The sequence below is a fragment of the Bombus fervidus genome, chromosome 3 (genome assembly GCF_041682495.2).
Source record: "Bombus fervidus isolate BK054 chromosome 3, iyBomFerv1, whole genome shotgun sequence".
Taxonomy (NCBI): domain Eukaryota; kingdom Metazoa; phylum Arthropoda; class Insecta; order Hymenoptera; family Apidae; genus Bombus; species Bombus fervidus.
Window position 1 is genome coordinate 14,207,238 of NC_091519.1, and position 25,274 is coordinate 14,232,511.

General features: G+C 35.0%; 3 protein-coding genes across 4 annotated transcripts in view; 1 reads left to right on the forward strand and 2 right to left on the reverse strand.

The window, feature by feature from the left end:
* Positions 1-9,936, reverse strand: part of LOC139985742 (uncharacterized) — a 38,287-nt gene extending 28,351 nt beyond the window's left edge. Inside the window, exons 1-3 of the mRNA XM_072000406.1 lie at positions 9,623-9,936; positions 4,447-4,876; positions 71-4,397 (exon numbers count right to left, since the gene is read on the reverse strand). Of these exons, the coding sequence (XP_071856507.1) occupies positions 71-3,474 (3,404 nt within the window). The 5' untranslated portion in view covers positions 3,475-4,397; positions 4,447-4,876; positions 9,623-9,936. The remainder of the gene's footprint in view (positions 1-70; positions 4,398-4,446; positions 4,877-9,622) is intronic.
* A 2,833-nt stretch (positions 9,937-12,769) lies between these two features.
* LOC139985410 (G-protein coupled receptor Mth2) lies at positions 12,770-19,793 on the forward strand. 2 transcript variants are annotated; one of them, XM_071999817.1, is made up of 7 exons: positions 12,770-13,159; positions 13,651-14,610; positions 15,535-15,773; positions 16,916-17,082; positions 17,240-17,473; positions 17,999-18,259; positions 18,903-19,793. In XM_071999817.1, exons 2-7 carry the CDS (start codon positions 14,422-14,424, stop codon positions 19,376-19,378), a joined length of 1,566 nt encoding a protein of 521 aa, XP_071855918.1. In that variant the 5' UTR covers positions 12,770-13,159; positions 13,651-14,421; the 3' UTR covers positions 19,379-19,793. The 2 variants fall into 2 exon arrangements, with proteins under 2 accessions (XP_071855918.1, XP_071855919.1); XM_071999818.1 differs by lacking the exon at positions 12,770-13,159 and having other exon boundaries at positions 13,477-14,610.
* Positions 17,322-24,742, reverse strand: LOC139985412 (inositol polyphosphate 5-phosphatase K). The gene is made up of 11 exons (XM_071999821.1): positions 24,354-24,742; positions 23,988-24,104; positions 23,843-23,920; positions 23,559-23,706; positions 23,313-23,488; positions 23,008-23,235; positions 22,786-22,939; positions 22,501-22,690; positions 18,936-22,390; positions 17,899-18,722; positions 17,322-17,492 (listed from the first exon to the last, which is right to left on the reverse strand). The coding sequence occupies exons 1-9, from the start codon at positions 24,377-24,379 to the stop codon at positions 22,215-22,217; spliced, it is 1,293 nt and encodes a 430-aa protein (XP_071855922.1). The 5' UTR covers positions 24,380-24,742; the 3' UTR covers positions 17,322-17,492; positions 17,899-18,722; positions 18,936-22,214.
* Positions 24,743-25,274: the final 532 nt, after the last annotated feature.

Consider the following 25,274-nt stretch of genomic DNA (forward strand, 5'->3'; position numbering starts at 1 on the left):
ATATTCGCGTTAAAATTATGCTCCTCGTATTTTCCATATTGAATAAGATAAGTAAACGAGTAAGAATTACCTGCCAAACAGAGGATGCCAAAGTTGCGACTCTTCGGGCGAATTGGCCGTGGAGCTGACTTCCGGTTCCTGTTTAAGTAATCCGCTCCGTACCCTGAGCAACGGGAGGTAAGTGGTGGTTCTTCGACCACTGGAGAGATCGATCGGTGCCGGCATTAGCGTGCCGATTGGTTTGCAGCTGAGCTTGGGTCTCGTTTGCAACGCGTTTTTCGTTCCGTTGCTCGCGTGACCGGATCCTCTGTTAGTGCCGTTGTTGATTCTTGGATGCGACTGTCGTGACCTGCAGACCGGACCCTCGCCGTGATCGAGGACGTGCTGAAGATGAGCCAAGGATATCACCAATAAATCTGGATCCCTAAGGAGATCCGGCCTGGTTAACGCTTCTGGCAGTCTTAGTTCTGGCCTGGAGGCCAACAGTTTCGGAATTTCAGTAGCCGGAGCCGCTGCCAGACCCGGCAAATAGTCTCTCGGTACCAGAAGCGGATCCGGTATCAGATGTCCGGACGTTTCGATCAATTCTCTAAGCTGACTAGCAGGATCCAAAAGGTTGTCGGTGCTACTGGACGTGGCGCAAGCCTCCTCCATGGCGTGCATTCGATGCTTTGCAGATGATTTTTGATAGGAACTCGATTGGTTCTTTTGTCTACCGACTGACCATTCGGCGGACATTGGTCTCTTGGGTGTGGCTCGATCCGTCACGAAGTACGTACTATGAATATCACCGCTGGACATTGGTCTACCAGAGTTCCTCATCTCCTGAGTGTGAACGTTCAATCGATCCTGAAAGCTTCTGTTACCTTTCCTGTTTACGCTACTTCTCTCCATGTCCTTCGGATCGGCACGAATAGTAAGATGATCGCTAGGTATTTGTTCGCAGCGATTCGAAATCTCTTTCTGCTTCTCGTAATCTCTGACCTCCAGCTGATTCGGCGACGACAAAATACCTTTCAAAGTTAGATCGTTCTTCGCGTCTTCCGAACAGGATACCGAACAAGGGGGACTAGGTAGCAATCTCTCGAGATACGCGGAAGAGGGCCTCCTGGAAGCCGGGGAACATGGAATTCCACTCGGCTGCGGTGAGACAACGGTGCCACGTGTCCGAAGTTCCTCGAGGACTTGCTCGTCGAAATGTTCTACATCCTGATACTTGCATTTAGCTTGAGCCTCGCTGTTTCTGCTCGAGCTGATCCAATGAGCCTGATTTTTCGTATTCTCCAGAGGAGTCTTCCGATCTTCCGAGTTTCCTATGTTTTGCCTGTGGAAGTAATCCCTATCGGACTCGTAAGCTAGCGAGTCGGCGGCTTTTTGTCGTCTAAGATCTTCCAATACTTGCGAATCGCAATCGTCTTCGTCCTCCTCCAAGTCTCTCTCGTTGTCGTCTTCCTCGTGAGGAAATCCGCACGTCTTCGACTCGCCCGAGTAAGCCTCGTTCTTAGGGAAATTCACGGTACTTTCCGGGGACTCGACGCGCGCTTTCGTACTCGGAGAAGTCGAATGATTCGCGATTATTTGAGAATTTCGATATCGGTAACTGGGTATGATAATGGACAAACCGGGAAGATTCTTCGGAGAAGTCGTGGTTCCTTGCGTTTCCGTTGCAGAATCCGTGTTCTTCAACAATCTTTCGACGCACTCCGCTTGAGAATCGGGCGATCGACTCGACGACGACGACGACGCTTTCGACGCTGGTCTCGTCAACGACATGGCCATATTTTTCGTTATTTCCGGAGTGTGAGTCCTGGTAATAGAAACCGAAAGACCGGGTGTATTTCTCAGCGCATTCAAAATCTTCGAGCTATCGTTATAATCTATTTTCACTGGTTCACCGGGTTCGTCGGGTCGCTCGTCTTCCGCTTCCAATTGCACGCCGTCGACAGACATCATACTTTGCCATTTAGAATGAGAATTCGTTCTACACTTTGGTCTATTTCCAAGGCCACCGTCCGCTTCGGCAATCTTGCACGATTTCGAGTCCGAACTGTTGTTTTTTATAGAAACAATGATGACATCGTTCTTCGTTTCGGGCTTCTTCTCTTCTTCGTTTTCGTAGTTGGTGAATATCTTCTCTTCGTGGATCTGTATTTTATCGCCGGCGAGATTATCGTTAGTTTTAACGATATCTTCCAGCTGTTGATAGCTAGAAATCGCTTCGTTCCTCGATTGTTCTTTAACCTTACTCGATAATTCCGTGAGAACCGCTGTGTTAAAGTCTTTGATTTTACTCTCACTGGGTTTATTATGAAGATTCTCGTTGAGAACCTCGTACGTTTTCGTCGAGTCGACGGGCAAATCAGCACTAGGCGTATCGGTAGCTAGAACCGGCGAGGCCGTGACATCGATCATGTTCAATATGTCCTGAATGCCTGCCTTGTTCACGTGTTTTCTTTTTTCATTATCCACTGCTGGCTTCTCTTCGCCGGCGATAACATCATCCTCGCCCTGCCCCTTCTCGTCTTTTCCCCGTCTTTGAAGGACATTCTGATGAACGCCTTGAGGCAATTGAGAAAAATGTAGTTGTTCCAGTACTACTCGCGGTTGGAACAACTTATTTTTCTGCAGCCTTTCGAGATTGTTCCTTCCGTTGCATCTCAACGCATCTTTCTCGAACTTATTTCTCTCCTGTATCTCGTTTTCGTTCGCGTCTTCTTCATCGTCTTCCTCTTGCTCCTCGTCTTCATCCTCTTCCTCCTCCTCCTCTTCCTCCTCCTCCTCCTCCTCCTCCTCCTCTTCCTCGTCCTCTTCGTCCACCTCTTCTTCGTCCTCCTCTTCTATATCCTCCTCGTCGTCGTCATCGTCGGAACATGGTACTCTTTGTCGGTCCTCGTCCCAATTTTCTTTGATCTTTGCGTTATTCCGCATTTCGTCCAAAGGAAATCTGTAATCTCGTCGATGTTTGCTCTTTCTACTAACCTCATCGTAACTTCTCTTTTTTCCAACATCGTCCTTGCCGACTAAACCGTTGGTTCGCCCGTTGGCTAGCTCGTTCACGCAGATATGTCGAAGATTGAGCGTCGTATGCCCTGTCTGATTGTTGATGTCTCTTTCTTCGTTTGTGTCGCACGAATTCGAAGAGTTTGCGCTGCTCGTCTTCTGGGAGGTAACTCCCAAGGCAGTCGAGTACATGTTGGACGCTGTTCTCGGTATCGAACGCCATCCTTGCGCCGTCTTCGTCAATTTGATACGATTCCTTTTGTCGTAGTCCTCGCATCTTACCTCGACGATTCTTTGTTCTCGCTGCGAGGCCCAAAGAAAAATCGGATTCACTTTCGGCCGTTTCTCTTCCGGTTCATCCGAGGACCGTTCTTGCCGAATCTGCTTCTGATGTTTTTGGTGATGGTGATGGTGATGATGATGATGACGTCTTTGTCGACGGGGCGCTGTGCCCCGTGCAGGGGCCCCGCTCATCACTCCATCCAACGAGCGGTTATTACTCTGCCACCCGTCCACCGAGACGACTTCTTCTAACAACCGCTCCTCTTCTTCCGATTGCGTTAAGTAACTTTTCGGCCCACCGATCAACCAGAACGTGTTATCTAAAAGTAACACTTAAAATATTCACTGTACATCGATATTTCTACATCAGTCGGCTCGCAAAGGATAGTTTTTTTATTCGCGATTACATCGCCCGATCGCTCGCTAAGCATACACTGTGATAACCTTATACTATGCAGCTCCATCGACTAAGTGATTAAGCGGTATCATGGGTGGCTCGGATTCACCCTGATCAGCTTCGACTCACCCTGAAGTCAATTTCTCACCGTCCATTAACAAACAAGACAATTTCAAGCAAGCAACGATCGATCTTAAGGGCATTGACATTGTTGACCTAGCACTTCCGCGAACAAGATGCACCGGACACATAGGCCACGCTCTTGTCTTCCTCGACGTTTCCGTTGCCAGTGTTCGACCGCTTAATTTTATTCGCTTCTCCTCCGTTCTTTTTGTTGTACGTTTCAATCGGAGACTTTCTGCCAGTTTTGATCCACACCGGACGTTGAACTGAAGATTCACGGCTACACTGCCGATTACTATTATCAAAGATAAAAACACGACGGTATCGCGAAGGTGTCGAATCCACCGATGCCGGAGGTCGTCGACGTTCACCCGGCTATCGAACCGCGATACAGAGCAGGGCGAGCAAGAGCAGAGGATCAGCTAGCTCGTCGATTTTCATCGAGGTATCTACAACGTCGATTTGCATCGAGCTTGCGGCGTCGACTCCGTCGAGCTTACGGCTGGCAGCACTGAGTATGTTCGACCCATCGAGCTTCTCTTCAACTATTCGCTTCTCTCTTTCCACCGGCGTTATTCTCTCTATCTCTCTCTCTCTCTCTCCCTCCCTCCCCCGTCTCTCTCTTTCTCTCTGTCGCTGCTTACACGGTGGTTGCGCCGGCCTTGTCGCACCCTAAATCTCTCTCCTCGAAATTCTTTAATCCTTTCCACTGTCCCGACTTCGCGACTTCAAGGTCCGTTTCCAACAAGCGCGTTCTCTTCCTTTCAGCTTTTTTCACGGGGTTTCTGCACGCATTCCTGCAACGACACCTTTATCCTTGACCATGCACGAATCGTCGACGATGAAATCGTGGCTGACGAACAATTGTCATCGATGACATAACACTCAGAAGATTTATCCACCGGTTACATGTCGTTACGCGCGGAGTCACTGTCTGGGAGCTACTGTCGGTACCTCCTCGTTGCCTTCCACTTCGTCGCCGCCGCCCCCGCTCCACGGAATCGCAAGCCAGGGCCGGATCTATCCGTGATGCCCTTGTCTTATTTTCTTCGTTTCTCCACTTTAGTTTGCTTCCTTAAAAACAATTATTTCTACTTGCTTTGCCCTTTACTCTTTAAATCGTCGAAACTTATGATTTCCATGTGAGAAGTTTGAAAATACGGATCGTTGGAAGATTCGGTGAAAATAATTTGTTTGGCTACTTCTGAACGATGCGATAGATCTTATAACTCTAATGTTGGCTATTTTTGTCTATGTCAGTTACTTTGGTGCACCGAAAACTAATTGAAATTTTAGATTTGGATAAAGTCGTTGGTGAGAAATTCAGTACAATACGTCCTCATGTTTTTATATCATACCGTACGATTAAATAAAAAATAGTGCTATAATAATGTAAGCCAGTAATGAGTTTCTTTCAATTTGTTATTTTTTTTCCTTTGGTATCGTCGATGCGCTATATCGTTCGTCTATTGAATCATTTTAGTAATTCGGGACCATTTGATCGAGTTAAATTTAACATGCAAATTTTTTAAATAATTTCCGCACCAAAATAGACATTTTAATTTTATACTTTGCAAGTGTGTAAGTGAATAAACGCGTCGCAAGTTATTTATAAAGTAAAGTGTGTTTCCACATTTTCAACACGAGATTCGATCTTCTCGGTTCTTTTATGCCAAAAGCAATGTGACAACTTTTATACCAGATTAATCGGCTGCTTAAAAATGCTAATTCTCATTTATTTCATAACGTGTTGTAACTTTGTTCGGAATTATTAAATCTCTTTATTCGTATGAGTCATCGAAGGCCACACGCGTGTATCTTTATAATTTTATTCTATAAAAACATTTCAGAATATTTCCATAATAATTTAATAGAAAAACTCAGTATATTTCCGATAACTTTTTTCTTATCCATATTCAACCATTGCTTTATGTATTCTCCCTTCCAATTTATCAAATTGCCGCAACACAACAAATCAAATCGAATAGTTAGATTTCATATAGTTCGATATTTGATAATGTTAGTTTGCTAATATCGTAAATTAGCTAATATCGTAATGAAAGTAAATTAGTACGCGAGGCGATCCTGATATGAATCTAGTACGGGGTGACAAGACGTATAGGCCCGGTACTATAACGTTCTTACCCCTCACCCCGAGATAGCCAGCTCGCGACCGGAGCACCGACCATGGAAAGAGACCGAAGGTACGCCGAACGAGGACAGACGCAGAGGAAGAGAATGGGATAACCTGTGTGTATATACGGGTATACAGAGTGTACCGAAGGTAACTTCGATTACAATGGTATCAACGATTTTACCGGCATTAAAACAGAGAAAAATCCTGTCGATTAAGCTGCGCGTTATCAACAACCCTTTCTTCTGTCGTTTTAAATCCGCAATATCCGATAACGAAGTGTTCCAACGATTTTCCTAACATCTCCAATTGCGAGTGACAAATTAGCGCAAGGTCGTGACTAATTCGAACGTTGAACGAACTCTTTTTCCGATTCTCTATATAACGGATTTATACGTATTTTATTGTCAATTTCATACGATTCGAACTTGTCCAATATTCGGATATTTTTGATGTACAACATGGTTACACGGAAAGGAAAGAAAAGAGAACGAAAAAAAAAAAAAAAAAAAGAAAGGAGGAAAAGGAGAGCGTTGGTATTTTCTGAACGAGAGATTTACCCGTGTCCCCGACGAGGAACTAGTTTTCGATAAACGAGCACCTCCTCGTTAAGTGGCTCCACGAAGGGGGCCGAAATCGTACTCACCCTATATCCCCGAAGCGTTCGCGAGATAGAGAGGCCCAGAGAGGTCAAAGTGGAAGAGAGAGGACCGTGCACCAAGTGAGAAGCGGTGGGACAGAGAGAGAGAAATATTTTTATTAAAAGGAGGGAGGCGACTCAATGGAGGGATAAAGACAGATTCGCGGCGCAGTACACCGTGTCGGATGCTGATGCTGCATTAAGCCCCGTTTGCACTTCCGCCCTTCCATTCGCAAGCTTCGATCCTTTCATACGCTCCCTTCGCGCCGCTGACGCCAATTGTTTTCGATGATTTTTATTTTATATGATATTCCTGACAATTCTACTGAAAATAATCCAACATCGCGGGCGAGGTGCTTGCTTTGTTGATTTTTTTCATTTCAGAGCAGTTCGGTTCAGCAATTCCGAATAAAACACGCTTGGGGACGCTTTGATAATATCAACCTGATTCGATGAACATCAATTATATGAGAGAAGAACAAATAAAATCGAGTATATGTTTAAGTCGAAGTAAAATGTAATTTCAAATGCGATCGTGGTTCTAACGACGTTCGTAGGAAATTCTACAGTTAGGTTAAAATAACAATGACTACGATAGCGGTAATTATATCGTTTCAGACAATATTTCATTTAGAATTAACATTTAGAAGTAATATAGTTACTAAACTGAAAATAAATTGTTTCCTATCTACAACAACGAACTAAATGTTAGAATATAACATTTTTTCCTGAATTTTTGATGAATGTTTAGTTCACGATATTCCGTGTATTTTATATTTCTATATTTCAAAGAGGATACACAACGAATTTCACAATGCCAGGTATCATTGTGTTGAAGAACCATCGACAAACAATGTTACGAAGAGGGGTCTGCGTGTCTAAGGACGTAATCATAAAAGAAATTCTTTCAAATGAAAGCACTATTGACTCGACAGTGTTGCATCACGACGAATGATGACCCGACGATTTACAATTTCAGCATGTTGATATTCACGATCTCGACTTGGTCTACGTACCAAAGTCGTCGAACTAGAGAACGATAGATATTCTTAACTACGGACTGTTATGTTTATTACCGAATAAAGATGCTTTTCCTTGTATTCGTTCGTAACTTAAGGCAAACACGAGGTATACCAGCAAGGTCACGTGATGGACTTCGTCCAGGACGAGACGAGGGAGCATACATAGAAGGGAGACGTCACTGACCGTGAACGCACGCGAGACTCGCGACAATTTTGTCCGCGACTTAGCAGGAACTCCGTACATCGGCAGATAAAGCGGAAGAATGCGGCCTCGATTAACTTTGGTTGGGGAAAAACGCGCCTTCGGTCGATTTCCTAATCGACCCTTTCTACTCGACGATGGTTAAATCGATTGATCAGTAAAATATGTACATCTGTTATATACGTTAAAATACTCGATCGACGTTTAAATACTCTGTAACGAATATCATTTTTCTGGTAGATCGTTTGTTTGAAAATATTTGTAAACGTTCGCGAACAGTCTGTATTTTTGTTCGAAAAAAGAAAAAATCAATGTGTCTACCCTCGAGCATAATTACTGTTGGTAACAACTGCATCACATGAATGGCTTCCGGCCAAGTAATCCGAGGGAGTGTTCATTTAACGAAATGTCAAGGAAGTGGGTTTTGATCAGTGAATATAATACTTGAGACGGCAATGATTAAGTCTTTTCCTTGATTTTTTTATGTATAAAGTTTAACGGAGTTTTGTTAAAAAATTAGGATGCATAATTTCATGAATGATTTAATTTGTTTCAATGTAGAAAACAATTTAGTCTGATGATAAATATAATTATATATATATATAAATCAAACTTTTCTACCAATGAACAAATATTACATGTGCATGTTTACTTTTTAGTAACTAATATCGCAATTAATTTTTAAATATTATAAAGTTTCAAAATATTGAAATATATAGACTCCTTTATACTTTATAACAAGTATCATTTGTTTAAAGATAGATAACATAATCTGCACAAAATATAAAGAAATAAGTACGAAAGATTTAAGATTAATGCTTGTGTGTAGTTTTTGCTACAATAAGGCTAGTTTCATAGATAGAAATCTGTGTTATCGGCTGAATGAAGTCCGAGATTTACGATATTTCTTACTAGAGAGCATAGTGATTCGTTATCGGCTATTATTATTTTGAACAAAGTTTAAAAATATAATTCTTTTCGATCGTTCAACTAAAAATAATAGAGTGATTAGGTATTCGTTCTTGAGCGACGCAAAATATTTAACATATATATCATTCAAATATTTATGAACTTACTGAAAAGCAGATACGAAATAACGCGACACCTACATACATCGTAGTCAAATTTATTAGTATTGTTTCTGTATCTGTGGAACAATGCATATATGGAACATTTTAACAATAATTATTTGGAATGTCAACTACGTATTTATTTTTTTGATATGTACAATAGTCTTGGTACAACGAATGCTACCTACTGTGTAAATGACATTATTAAAATACCTTGAAAATTATCAAAAAAATTTGTGTACTTTTCCTACATCTTTTTCACAGGTTATGATCTATCTTTTACAGTTAATATGATAATCATGATGTTATTTTCTTTAATTTTCGAAAAATTTAAGTAAATTATTTTGTCTCTTTAACCATAGTCATTATTATCCAACAATTTTAATTTGTTATACAAATATTCACAAATGATTATATCATCAAAGCCTATTGTAAAAATGAAATAAACGATACATCTTAATTATCATATTTATATTATAATTAGATTGCGAATTTTTATTTATTTATAGAAAATTTTAAAATGCAAAACTGCACAGAATGCATATAAATTGAAAAAATATATAAATGTCCAAAATATAATACCTTCTATAATATGTACTTTGTAGGTAAAACAATTTTCTACAGAGATTCTGCTTCTCTAATTATATCTTCAAAAATATGAATTATATATTCAAAAATATGAATTTGCATAAAAATTCGCAGTTTAATTATAATACACAACTATTAATATAAGAACAAGAAGAAATTCTTACGTATATCTTGTATTCGACGAATATTTCGTCATCGCTACAGGTGGTCTGGTAAAACCCTCTCCCAGGTTCAGCACGCCTACACATTCCAAGACGTCATTGGATTTTTTCTGATCCGACTCACTCCATTCTTACGTCTGATCCCATTGATCCTAACAACATAAACTGGTATACTGCTCACTGATTCAAACGTCCATTGCGTCAATTGCTAAATTTGAATTTCATTCGACTTCACAGAAGTTTAACCTCCTAAAGCACCGGTACAACTACCAGTCGATTATCGAAACGCTACGGAATTGGCGGGAACGTAGGCGCGCGGAAATTTGATTTTCAACCGCTCTATCTTTTACAAGATTAAACATACAAACATATAGATATCCAATACTTCTCAGAACTTTGTAAAAAACATTTTCACTATTTATACCGTGAATCAATATTATCGCGCAGATAATAAAAAGGCAAAGATAAATTCGTGACTAATATCTTTTAGATTTGCAAGTATTTTTTGATGCACGTGTTTATGTCGAAACTATCATTTATTTACAATTTTGTTGCCGTCTTATATATATATATATTTTTTTTTTTTTCGACAGAATTCGTAAATATGATGTTCGTCGATGCTTTTTCTTTCTCATTTACAATTCCATAAAAACATTTTTCCATAAAAACGTTTTTGCGACTATTCTCCGCGTAAAATCCGTTTTAACATTACAACGATATATATACTACTTTCTCCTGAACACTCGCGTTGACGTCAGAAATGGTTTTCAGGGAAATACGTACGTGAAGTCAACGAATTACATGTACTTAGGAATTTAATTACAATGCTCGACAATTCATCGTCTACGACGGTCGAACGATAACTATAAAAGTCAAGAATCATTCAATGTTCACGTTCTTAGATCATACGTGTTTAACGTTATATGTCATTCCTTCTTTTTTACTTATTCAATTATATTTTCATCGCGTTTCTACGTATATACTTACACGTGTAAATTCGATTTGTAAAATTAAATTTGTTTCGTGTATTTTTTTTTTTTTAAGTGCCTTAAAATAAAGTTAAAATGTGCAATTTTTTATCGTCTAAAATCATTTTCTTTTTTCCCTTGTTTATATACATTGTCTACTGTAAGATAGTATATACTTATATCACATATACATTGTAATGATATTCATATATTTATAAATTATAGTAAATTTATATTATGCAGTAAATTTATATGATGTGTCCGACAGAAATTGATAACAAGAATATTTCTTATAAAACTTCATTTTACGCTAGTCCCTTTGATATATATAAATAAAGACCACTCATTTCAATTGGCTAATAGAAAGTTCAATGAGAAACTCCATTAAAGTCAATAAGAAGAACTTGTGAATTTTTAAACTTCTAGTCAGCTCTAACCGATCATGGTTTCTCTCTAAATATATCGCTGGTGATTAATGTCTGTACCGTACTGCAAACTTCGAAAATTACACCGTGATCGTATTACCTGGCCAACGTAAGATCTTCATATTAAAATTTTAATTAATGTTACAGGAGATTAAAATATAAAGAAAATAAACGAAATGTTGAACTTACACGAAGTACATAAGAAAAAAGAATCGATCACCTTTCAACACAAGTTCATCCGCGTGATAAAGATAAAACATTGTAATTCAAATAAATATTCCTACGAATGATACCAATAAAATGCATAAAAAAATCATCAAAATTGTTGGAAGACAAATGTATTTTGGTCCGTTGCTGCTTAAGCGAAACTGCAAATTTCAATCGGATTCACAGAGCTGCATCCCTCGGTTCTGCAAGCTGCAAATATCGTGTGTATGAAAGGATAACGTAAGTACGTACATTGTTGACTGGCTCATCGAAAGTACGAGGAATTCGCAGAAGCTACTGGTAAAACTTGCATTTCGCAGAATGATATTTGTAACAAAGTTCAAAATTGGAGTTCCTTCGTGACGAGCTACTATATTTGCGATTATAACTCACACGCCTACGTCATCTCATCGGCGATAATAGAAAAATTTCCTTGATATTACGTCACATTTCTGATATCGTCCGAAGGTATTTTTAATGAACGTAGACAGGAAGGTTGACGAATATCGCGAATTCACTGGATTTCGCGAATAGTCTACAAAGCGCGACCGCATACTTTCTTACTTTCTACGAAATGTCGGCCAACGATGAACAAAGGAAGAAAATGTTCGATGTTGCCTCGATGTTTTCATTTTGATCTATCGTCCGATCTTTACTCGAGTATTACCGCTCGAGAACAGATTCTAGATCAAATTTTACTACGTTATATAAATCTACTTTTATCGTAGAATTTTATTACTGTGGGTACAGGTTTTCGAGAATCTAAAGATCCGAGGAAAGCACGATTTTTATATAAATTTTATTCATATCTGCACGCGGGTTTACTTTCCTCTTTGAGATTCGGATAGTATGTTTGTTTTAGAAAATGGACTTTTTAACTCTGTAATAGAGATACTAACTTATCGATTCCAGTTGATTTTCCTGATTATCATCTGGAATTTCCTGTTCGTTACATTATACGTAATTAAAGAACACAATAAAAAGTATTATAATAGCTGATAATATTGTGATACGACGATGTCGTATATAAAAATATCAACTAAAATTCATATCAAATAGATCAAATTAACATTGATCCAAAAATATGTCACAAAGTGTAATATGAAATTTAATCATTTTTTATCTATTGTATTATCTCACTCGTATAGTAAAAGAGTTCTATCAACAACCATCTGCTCCAAAAGTGATGACACACTATCTATTCTATCGGAATTACATTCTATCGGATATAAGTTCATTTTCAATGCAAAGTAATTTTATTTCTACTAGAACATATAAAAATCATCTACGTACTTCCAAAAAATAAAAATTTCCTCCTTTTGATGAACGTTCTTGCATGATGAAATATAAATGACATAAAGGGTGAAACAGATGAAAAAAGAATAATGGTCGAACGATAAAAGAGAAGATATTCTGTAAAGATTTCCTAATTTGATTATTCTCATAAAATTGTCGAACAGAGTTCGACGAATACGCAATAATTACATCTGTCTACTGAATCTTTGATGATGTATGCAACCGTACGAGTAATCGTGCACTGATAAATAAAGGCCTTGTGCCTCGAGGAATACGGCCAGTATGCTCCCAGACATCGATGGGTAACCACGTGAATTTCGACAGGATTCGATTCTCCGTTACGTGATCCAGTGTTTCCTGCAGCTTTGAACAAAAACGATTATACAATTATAATCGTCGAGCCACAAATCAGTCGAAAGCATTAATTTTCGTGATCGAGCCGGTGATATTTTCTGGTTTGTGAAGTTGTGCCATCGAATAAATTTTGCTTAGGTAACTGTGACAACTGCGACATAATTTTTATTTGAACGTGTAATAATAATTTTAACAGTGACTTAAGTCGTATAATATCAAGATAGCATCTACATAAATTTTTTCCGCGCGGTGATCAATTTTAAGCGGTATATCTTGAGATCAAGGAACAGGTATGTGCCAGCCGACACATCTAGTCAGATGTACCAATACCGGTTCGTGTTTCTTACTAGATTTCTAAAATTAATGTGCTCTCTTGGTCCCGTGTCAATGAATACATCAGACGTTTCTTGAATGAAAACACGTGAAACAATATTCGACTCATTGTCGTGAAGGTCCGGCTCACTTTTTCACCTACTTTTGTCGTCGAAATAACGAGAATTATAGGTCAATGACCATAAGTTTATTAAATCCTCTTAGGATGATATTTAACATTTTTTACGAGCTTTAACACCGATCCTCGAGTTTTTATCATTTGGTTAATCGTTTAGTCGATTGGATTCTCGGCAAATAATCGCTTAGAACGGCGGAAAATCCAACCACAAGTTGCCTTGAGAATAAAAATCGTTACATCGAGTCATTGCGTGAAGATAAATGCATTTTGAAGATCACACAATGGTTACGAAATACCGAACGATTAAGTAATTCCTATTGTATGTTCTAGGTCTCGTTTGAAAGACTCGGAATTTGATTGGCCAAATCCGTGGAACGTCGTATGTACAAAAGGCAAATAGTTTTTAACGAAACGTACCGATCGGAGAAAGATTTTTCTTCGCTGTATTAACTGTTGGAAGAGATAGTAGACATATACCTAGAAAACGTATTCTGTTATCGAAGTTGATACTCGAACGAAGCAAGCGCTATTATCTTCCACATTGCTCAGTCTTTAATCGATAGCAAGAAAATAATCAGCGAAGGAGAAGCTGTAAACTGATAGAGTACGGAAGTCTGAAGGTATATCTTTATTACGTCAAATCTCTACCAACAAGCATCGAACATTCTTCCGGTTTGGATATTTCAAGGAAAACCTTGAGAACGAAATTCAGCCTGAAAGGTGCATACTGACCACATGAATTATATGGAACACCAAACACGTTCGGAAAAGTTTTAGAAACACCCAAACGTTTGGTAAAATATTCTTCGTACGAGAAGCGTAAATCGTAGTGAACGACGTAGTCAAGTTAAAAGGAATATATCAAAGAGACAAAATGTCATCGATGAGTCGAACGCTTAAATTTTGTTGTTTTTTTACGGCTGGTGAAGTTCCCGTTGTTTTACGAAGGCATTTTCATTAACGGGATTGACAAAAAATTACATTTTGGAAAAGATTTGTGTAACGAAGTAACGTTAAGAGAAAAAAAAAAAAAAAGAACGCAGGAAGCCAAGAAATCTGTATCACAGACAAATATATTTAAAGAACGTTATAAAAGTCTTTATGGCAGTTTTCGCAGGACATATAAACAGAATCCAAAGAAACAACATGCCTGGGACTTTGAACAAGTCTCTAGTGCTGTTCTTCTTTTTGTTTCAAATTCTTTTCTCTGAACTGGCGATTTGCAGTGCCAATATGGACAACGAAACGATTCATCAATCGATCAAACCGATCATATATCCCATTCCTTTGGTACGTATAGGCACATTAATAAAAATGTTATTTAGATATGATAATCCAGTGACAAATCGTTTAATCAAATATTTTATAATTTAAAAAATATAGATATTAATATATATATAATATATATATACAGATCGTTTAACCAAATCTTTTATAATTTAAAAAATATAGATATTAATATATATACAGTAATAATAATTTAATTCAATAAAGCAAATTTAATCAGACCTCGATATCAAAGAATTTGAAATTATAAAAGGTCGAATTTTTGTACTCTATAAAGGCTAAATAGGCTTGATAACGGCCAATAATATCTTGATAGGAATTGGAACGGTGCTCGTAGTATTTATACGAAATTTGCATAAACATAAAATTTCAGTAGGTCTAATTATACATTACCAAACCATTTTTGTGGAGCACAGCAAATAGATATGTATACGATAAATATAGATAGCTGTGTGTTCATTTAGTTATTTTTAGACTTTTCGCCCTATCTATGTCCATCTATCTTTGAAATATTGGAGGCGTAAAATTGTAATCCTATCGTAAAGTCGCAATAAAAAGAATAAATGTAAATATAAATTCATGAATAATAATTAGCATATTTTGTCAATGGTAAGTTTGCCGTATGAGTTTTCCTTAAGATTTACACAGATTAAATACGATTAACATTTACACTGATCTTCCTTCTTATTCGATTATCAATCGTAACTTTAATAGCGTTTTATCATACAAAAGTTGTTAATTAATTTTAACTCATGCTTCTCTGTTACGCGAAATTATATAATTCTAGTGTTTCGGTAAGAATGTATAAGAAACATAGATATAAAGCCTTTTGATTCGATAAGATAAAATTTTTGATCATTCGGATAATATTTTAACGCGTACATTTTTTAGATATGCATAAGAATATCCTTTGATCTCATATTACAGGAAAATATGACGATAATACCTGAAGAGTACAAAAACTTATCTGTGGTTGGAAAATGTTGTCCACTGGGTGAAGTTCTCGTAAAAAATGGTACTCAAGGCTCGGTTTGTTATCTGGATTCCTCCATGGCTGAAAATTTCTCTCCCATTTTTTATGGTTTTAATGCATTTGGTTATGAAACTCCCGGTGAAGTTCGAAGTTCGTTCGTTGCGATCATCGGAGACCCTTGCAAATACAAAAAGTGAGTATACTTAAGTTTCCAAGTGGTAGGAATAACGATTTAATTTTATTGACACTTTTGATATAACATTGATAAAAAGCAGAGATCGAAAGAGTTATGAAACTTTTAAATAGGTTCTATTTAAAACATAGACCGTGAAACATATTTTGAAGGAGTTCTTGCATCGTAAGTTTCGATGAGAACAAAGAAAGAAAAGTTTTTGAAAATAGAAAGCGTTATTCTACAAAAGTACGATATTATATTGTTAAATAAGATTAATACCTAAAATTTTCGTACTTTTATTTATATTAAGGAAGCTTTTTTAATAGTGTTCTAAAATAATTAGTTTTCATGGAACTTTTATTATATAAACATTATACAAATATATTATATAAATTCTAGAATATCTGTTCCATGAGAACACTTTCTAAAGAAGTTCCTAAGTATAACATTTATTCCCATAGAAATTCCATAGGAGCAGATATTTTCTGAAACGAAACACACAAGTGCAAATAGAATCCTTTTAAAAACGAAAGATAAGTGTTTATTTCAATCCCTGATAAAAGAATTTAACGAAGCAGAAAAATAAAATAAAAAAGATCATATATATGTACATTTTTTCCTCCGTACAAACACAATAAGAAACGATTTCATTTTATCTCTTATGTATCACGTAAGAGATAAGATGAAATCTTCTTCGTTTTTGATTCCAATGCAAACGATCAGACTGACTTTCAAATTATCTCAAGTACGTTTACACAAGCTGTTCATAACACTTCTAATCATACAGTTGTGTACAATTTATAGATTATACACAGTTTCGAGTTTGTTAGGGAAACATGTCATCTTTGCAATATGCTTCCCAAGAATCTTCAAGTTATAAAAACATTGAAAGGTCTACTGCCGACTTAACGTGACCTTTTCACCCACTCTTTAACTCAAGGCGCATCATTATGTTAATTATCTCATCATGATCATTACACGATTGAACACTTGCGATCATTTACGATTTATGCAAAAAGAATTATATATATATATATATGTATATAGGTAATTTCAGTTAAAGAAAAGAGTACAATTATATGAATAAAAGTATTAAAATATCTAAAAGGAAAGCGAGATAATTTTATATTTATCCAAATTATATATGTATATTTTTTTAGGTATATTTTAAATCCAAACTACGATAACAGAGATAACAATTATTTATTAACGAACGGTTCTATATATGCACCCAATCACGATCCAAGAATGCTGCAACCTGGAATCAACTACTGTGCAGAAATCGTGCCAGATTTAGGACTTCAGACGTTTGTATGTTTTTCCGAAAGTAAGCAGAAATACTTTTAAAATTAATTATAAATTAGAAAGAATTATATAAATGAAATTAAAATTAAAAATAACTTAAAAGTGCCAGAAATATACTTTTAAAAGAGTCATTCCACGTACCAACTTATATAACGAACGCTAAAAAAAAATTGTTTCAGGTCGCGTAATAATCACCGCAGACTCCCGAATTACAATCTATGCCTGCGGCCTTTTAATATCGGTGCCATTCTTAATTCTTACCATCGCAGCGTATTCCATCACACCAAACTTGCGAGATATTTTTGGAAGGGCATTGTGCCGTTATTGTGGATCCTTAGCGCTGGCTTTTACGATGTTAGCAATTACACAGTTATGGAATGTGGAGTTGTCGGATCAAGCTTGTACCAGTATAGGTAAGATGAAATATTCAATCTGATAAAAACATTAGAAACAATGTTATTCTTGTCCAAACACAGTACAGTAGAACTCCGTTTATCGGATCAAAGTGCAGTACATTCAAAACTTATTTGCACAACACTGAATTTATTACAGCATTTAAATGTAACCTAGAATGTAATAATGTAAAACCTGATAAAAAAACGTTTCATTGAAAAATAAACGTATGTGCGGATACTTTTGCCATTCGATTTAACGAGCTTTTTTCGACTGAATACGTTTATCTAATTACCCCTTATTATAATTATTTTACAAGCTCTTATTATTTTCTCCTGAACTACTAAATCATCAGAGCTGTTCATTTCCTAATAGGTTAAAGATAAATCGAGTCCTACTGTACTCTATACGTGCGTTACCATAGATAGCGCGATTTACGGGATACCATAAAATGATCTGATGTAACATGTAATTCTTTTGGAAGAAAAACCAGTGCTGGTTTTTAAATTTTAAATGAACAATTAAAAAGCAATTGGCTTTTCCAGCATTCGTCATCCAGTTCTCCTTCGTCGCGTGCTTCTTCTGGCTAAATGCGATTTGCATAGAAATGTGGTCATTGGTGCGTGTCTATGTGGATCGTGGAACATACAGAAGGATGAAACCCAGAATGTTGTTCTTTTGGTACTCGTTATGGTGCTGGGGTCCCTCGGTGATACTTATCCTCGTGTCAATGATTATGGATCTCAGTCCGATGATACCGGCGACTTACGTGAAACCAAATTCCAAGAAAAGTTGTTCCTTCAAATGTAAGTGGAGTTGGACTCGAATTTCACTGCATACCGCGCACACGCGTGTACAGTTTAACTATCAAAAACACATCACATATATTTAACATTAATAACCTCGTGCTCCCTGTTTTCACTTAATTTTAACGCTCTAAGAAAGACTAGTTGTCACTGTTATTTTTATTCACATACTTTCGAGGAACGAGACATAAATCATTGGTAACCTATTTAACACAAGACGTACCAATTTAAATCATTCAAAACGACGGTAACAACTGGAAAGAGATATTAGTATAATAAATATTGGTCTACAAACGACCATTGTTTAAAACACCACTTGACAATTTTATGAAACAACAACATCATCTGCAATTTTAATTTACAACAATTTGATTTGAATTCCGATTCAACGTCCATGTGTTTCAATTAACCTCGAACTGCCTTAATACTCTTTTGTATAAGATCAGAGAAGTCAGCCTCTTGTCTAAAAAAATATCAATCAAAAAGAAAAGGTTTCATGAAATATCACTCATGTCAATCTTGATTCACTTCTACATCATTACTCCGTAAAATCATTAATTTCAAGTAGATAATAAAACTACGAATTAAAACAAACATATCGATTTTAATTCGATAAAACTTATTATTATTTTCTAATTTACAGCGGAAGATGAAGCAATACCATACTTTTACATACCAATTGGATTGCTTCTTGTTGGGAATGTGATTCTTTTCGTTCTAATCTTCGTCAAATTAACTAAATATCAAAGGGACCTCGACTTAAGGCGTCTCGCGAGAAATCAGGAATCCGATCGACTTGATCGAAAGTATCTTCGGCGACTCATGAGAACCACGTTCGTTTGCATGATTATCTTCGTTTTGATGGGTCTTAATTGGACGGTGGAAGTAATATTTTGGTTTGTCAACGGAGATTCATTCGACTGGTCCTCCTTCGATCTTATAAATGCTCTCCAAGGTGTTCTTATCTTCGCTTTATTTGTTCTGCGAAGGCCACCGAGAGACTTTGTGTGGCACAGAATACAACAACTTCGTGGTATTAATCAAGTACCAGAACTGGAAGCTGGAAGCATGGAACTGTATCTGCTTCCAACAATGAACGGTGATTCACTGCCTAGATAAATGATCATTCCGTGCACATAACTTATTTTTCGACCTTTCCTCGAATTCGTCGTGGATTATGAGATAACTATAAATCAATTGCCGAAACATGCTTGAAAGTTCCTTGATTAGACGTACAATTTTTCTATGAATTATTTATAAATCGTCGAATTGATCAAACAAGAAAAGTTTGATAATTCTGACAAATTTATTTTATGTAAGATTTATCGAATTATTTATTATACGCGTAATATCGATATAACATATACATATGCATCTCATCAACACCATATATGAAGTCAATATTTATTTTGCATATCATCAATTATGTATCGAGTGTGATTTTTCTATAATACGATTTATTTTAATTAGTTTGATTATCACGTGTTGATCGCGAGGACAATTCCATACTAATGAAAGCTTCATGGTTTATGTACATGTATCTGTTTATATTTCATTTTCGAATCATTTTTCGTTCTTCCATTCATTTCTGATTTCCTGTCATATTGTAATTATTTTGCGATGCTTCATATTCCCTGTGAATATTTTTATACTCTAAGAAAAAAAGACTTAAAAAATTCATAGTTTTCTAAATGTGAAATGAATTTTATGAATTTAATAATAGATCACTTGATTCTTGTGTTTAAAGTCGCATTTGTGATTGTTAGTCGCATAATAATAGCATGCTTCGCAGAAACTTGTCTTGATTATGTAAAAATACCTCCAACTCGTTTTACAACTGTGTATGCAAATTATGGTATCTGTATATCTGTACATTGATTACGCAACAGAGAATAACAGAATAGGTTACATTATGATCTTAGATCTAATATACATATATATGTACATTCTTCTGAATCTTGTATAGTTAACATTAAAAGCATTTCTAATAATTTCTAAATATATAATATTTGCAAGCGCATCCTGCAACATTAAGTTTCATTTATTATTTATCTATTTATTATTTACATAAAATTTCATGAAAATACGGTATAATTAAATTATTTTAATAAAAACAAATTCATGTCTGAAACAATTCAATTAGTATTCATTACTGTATTCCTCAAAGTATGTGTTAATAATAATTTTTATATGTTAGAACTACTAAGAATTATTTACTTACACTAGTAATAAATAAATTAAAGAATACAAACGACGACGTTATACGTTTTGTATTTTGTAGTATTAGCATTAGAAGTGGAATGTATTATTTATTGTAAAACTTTTAAATTATTTATGTGAAATTAAATTCATTCTCATAATAAACATTGTATCCATTTTTAAATATATACATATGTTAGTTTCAACAAAAAACAATAAATGGTATTTCAAAAACTGCTTAGCATGAGTAAAAAATATTTTTTATTTGTATCCTTCCCGATACTACATTATACATTTATTTGCCATGTTTTTGCGTTTCTGTCGTGCTATACAAAAATAAAATAATATAGGTTTGTACAACCAAACCATTATTACACACATTTCGCCAATCGAACCAAAAGGTTTTCTACTAAACTAATAAAAATTTGTAATTATCTAGGAGTGCTTGTTCGAATATAAAGTGTGCAAAAATAACCCTGACACACTCGCTATATCCTCTGAAGCGTAAGACAATTAAGCACTAATGCTTTTGGGTAATAACCCAACAGCAAAACCAGGTACCGAAAGTAACTTTTCAAAATTAGCCAGAAAATTGAGTGTTGTATAAATTACATTATGTATTGTTTCGAGAGTATCATTTTCCACCTACATATATTTATTCCCATTTATCGCTATTGTATTATCCAGCAAATATCAACATTTTATAGGGCATTTTATGTACGAAAACATTATTCCATAAAATAAAGACTAATTTTTATGAATTCATTATAAAAATATAGCTTTTTTATAAAATTATCTATCCTCAAATTGCTTAGAAAGAACTAATTTACAAAATACGTATTATTTACTGAATAATACAATATTTATTAATCTCTTCTTGTTTTGTCTCTTTGTCCCGAATTCCCAGAAATCTCTTATACATGTTTAAATTCATAAATACGACAATGCATATAGCTGAAAATTCTAATGTGTCTAAACTCTTTGTGGTCCTTGTTGGTATAACAATTATTTGTTCGTTACTCAAACTCATATTGAGTCCAAAAGTTAAGCAAGTATTATCTTTAAGATATAAATAAAATAAAATTTTTGTAGACAAAAATTTATATGGTATAATGACATTAGCTCTCTGTGACATAATTTTCTATCAATTACAGTAACATAATATGTCAAAAATTTATGGACAAAATATATTAATCTCTTGTCATGTTCTTTGAATGTTCGCTATAATAAAATCGATATATAATGTAAACTATCAGATATCTTATGAAATATTCGGTCTTCTAAGTGCATATTGCATCTACAATGTTCATAAAATCAAATAACACATTGCAGAAAAATAATACCGTTTCAACCATTCAACTTTGTTTCGCCACAATTATTTCCATCTTCAATCATGAAATAAGTACAGCTCGTCCTTATTTGGTGGAATTATCCTATAAAGTACTAGTTTAAAGCATAAAAAATATTCAATATGTTTATCATTTTCATGATATATATGTTGCATAAGTGTATATGCAAAATAGTATTTTAGTCTTTATAAACAATTATTCATTCTAACAAGAAAATAAAAAAATACTGGACCCCAAAGAGTTACAGTCAAATAAAATAATTCTCAACCACTTAATAAAATTATCCAATATTTGTGTATATAAATTTGTTAACTAAGCACACACATAAGGTGCAGCATCTTCATATTCATTAAACATTAAGCGACTATCACTCTGCCTATTCTGACTATATTACACGAACCAATTTATCAAGCAGGTCTGTGATGTCCTGGAAACGGTGGACTAATGCCTAAAATTCCAACAAGATTCCCTCGTTGAGCAACATACACCAAACGATACATTCCTGGTGCTCGAAGGGCAGTATCGCTAAAGTAAATTCGCTCGGTGATCGAGTGAGGTTCGAGAGGAACTGGAGACGATTTACCTATCATAAGTCTTTATTATTGATTTACCGAAATAACTATAATATACGTATGCAAAATGAAAATTAATTAATATATTTAAAGAAATATAATAAAATGATATCTAGCTCACCTCGACCTACATATTCATAAACGATATATTCGTCTAGACTGGAAAATTCATTGTGAAAAAGACCCACCCAATCGCCACTAGCTGGTCTCGCGTCTCCTAATAATCTATATGATACTGAATTTTCTTCATCTATAAACCATGATGACACAGGTTGGAACTCTACACCATGGTCTTCTACATTCGGTCTGATCTATAAACATAATGCAAAGTTTTATAATAAAATGACATTTTCTGTTATTTATTATTAATTTTCACTGATCTTTATATTGTACAAAAAAATCTTACGACAATATCAAATTCTCCTGTGACAGGCTTATGGTCTGATTGTACATAATTGGAATGACTTTTATAATTACGCTGAATAGCATTCAATTTAACATCATCATAAATATCTGCATTTACTCTGTACAAAATTCTATCAGTCCATGATGGTCGACGCCTAAAAATAAAATTCTTAGTTAAAAAAAAATACAATTAGAAAATGCGAGTATCATAGTCTTATCTTACTTGAGATCAAATTCTTGAGATGCAAATTCATATTTATAAGTAGGAGGAAATGTAATAGGATTCTCATTCAATTCAGAAAAAGCTTCACCCTTCTCCATTACCATCTTCAATTGATCTCTGGTTAATAAGGATTTTAATTCATTTTTCCTAACTAGTATGTCTATTTCTGTGGCAGTTAAATCCTCTCCATGTAATCGAAAATTTAAGTCACCAATCCAAAACACATAACTGTACAGAAAAGTGATATGGATAATTTATTTTGTATTTATGGATTAAATTGAATTAATTTAAAGAAAATTACTGACTCATGAAATAATATTTTTGAAGTATCTGGACTACTAAAGCTATGACTTGTGAGTATTGTATTATAATCCATAATTCTGTCTGTTAATAGATGATCATGTGGTGTCAAGTGTGTATTTACTATACACATGTTAATTCCATACATATTTAATCTTATACTCACTGCACCTTTATTTCCCTTTAAATAATGTATTTTTTCACTAAAAAAAATTAAGGAATGAGTTTATATAATTATAATTTCTTCTTACCCACATGCCTCCACATCCTGTCCTTGTATATTGAGCTTCTATTAATCTTAAATGTGTAATATGTTTTCTTAAGCAAAAGATATTTAAAACAAGACCCTGTAAACGTTGTGTACGTATTTTTACGTAATCATATTTCTTTAATATATCTCTGCAAGAATTGTATACAATAAAATTCTTAAATACCATTTTTAACATAATAATTGTTAGCTTTCAGAAATGTAACTGTTAATTTATATATACAATTAAATTTGTTACTGTAATATTTCCCACGTTTATATATATACCTAAAAGATTTAGTCCATGGATCGTCAAAGAATATGTCCATCACCATATTTTGTGGCTGAGCTTTAACTTCTTGTAATCTAACGTAATTTATGAATTTAATCATTTTATAGACGACATAAATAAATTTGTGTAAATTATACACACCCAACAATGTATAAATCTGGTAATGTTTTTGACTCGTCAATCCGATTCACATCAAGAAGTTCATGCAAATCCTCCTCTGGGTATTTAGTTGCCACATTCCATGTGACAAAGTAGATTCTAAAATACATAGGAGGTAATTTTTTATTACTAAAGTTATTTACTATCATACAGCATAGATAACAAATATATCGATCAAGATATAAAACAAAAACATATTTTTAACTAGATATTAAATTTTTAATTCATAATTTAAATTTGAAGCATAACAGGCAAAGGTTACAGTCCAATACAGACTTGAAGGAAAGAACATTGGTTAAAAAAAGAACATATACAAAGAAAGATACATATCATACAATTTTTACTCACCTAAGATATTTTAATGTATCAGCCATTTTTAGAATAATACGATGTACATATATTATAAAACAATCATACAAAATTTTACTCTAACTTTGTTAGCATCTGGAATCAGATTATATTACAGTGACTGTGCACTGTTTTCCAATATACTTTTTAGGTTAAAAAGTAATATATGAAATGTCAACGGTTGGTTAGTTAATATTTTTGTTCTAGATTTTTATTCAAATATTGTTAACGAGTACTTAAAGGGAGATTTCACAGGTGTTACATTACTTTTCGATTATGATACACGAAAACATTCTTTTATAAAGAACCATACCATTGACAGCTGTGATGCACGGACGAGCGTGCTGTGAAGAGAGCAATCTCCCCTCTACTACACCGTGTGACGTCAAGAAAGCAACCTGTCGTTTACTGTCACCATACAGTGTTAAAGTGCATTGTACATACGCAATTACGTGTAGTAAATATGTATGCTTCGTAGTAAATGCAAAATACGTAGTATACTACAACTCCACTTATCGGAATACTTTCATTAAGTAAAATTCTGAAATAACTCGCATATACAACGCTTTTAAATGAACTTCATTAATTTTCTTTGTAGTTAATAAGAAGATAAATAAATAAAATAATACAAATAAATAAAGAATCGATTAGCTAAAAATCCGAGCATTTTGAAATTACAGGTCTCGGAAATTCATTTACAAAATAAGAAATGATGCATTTCTGCAAGCAGAGAAACGATGGGCAAATGTGCGATTAAATTTGTTTTTTCCACTACGTATCTAACTATTTGGATAAAAAATCATATAGGTAATTATAAAAACCAGTCAACTACTATTATATGAACGTTCCACTTATGAGTTCTATTCTTTGACAAGTTCGGATAAATAGAGTTCTACTGTAGTACGTAATCTGTAATCAATA

Excerpts from the sequence above, each read along its gene's own strand:
- LOC139985410 (XM_071999817.1), top strand. The coding sequence starts at position 14,422 with ATGGCAGTTTTCGCAGGACATATAAACAGAATCCAAAGAAACAACATG. Across the intron at positions 14,611-15,534 it reads TCATATATCCCATTCCTTTG|GAAAATATGACGATAATACC; the intron begins GTACGTATAGGC and ends CTCATATTACAG. Across the intron at positions 15,774-16,915 it reads GACCCTTGCAAATACAAAAA|GTATATTTTAAATCCAAACT; the intron begins GTGAGTATACTT and ends ATATTTTTTTAG.
- LOC139985412 (XM_071999821.1), bottom strand. The coding sequence starts at position 24,379 with ATGGCTGATACATTAAAATATCTTAG. Across the intron at positions 23,921-23,987 it reads CCAGATTTATACATTGTTGG|ATTACAAGAAGTTAAAGCTC; the intron begins GTGTGTATAATT and ends AAATTACGTTAG. Across the intron at positions 23,236-23,312 it reads TCAAAAATATTATTTCATGA|TTATGTGTTTTGGATTGGTG; the intron begins GTCAGTAATTTT and ends TTTTCTGTACAG.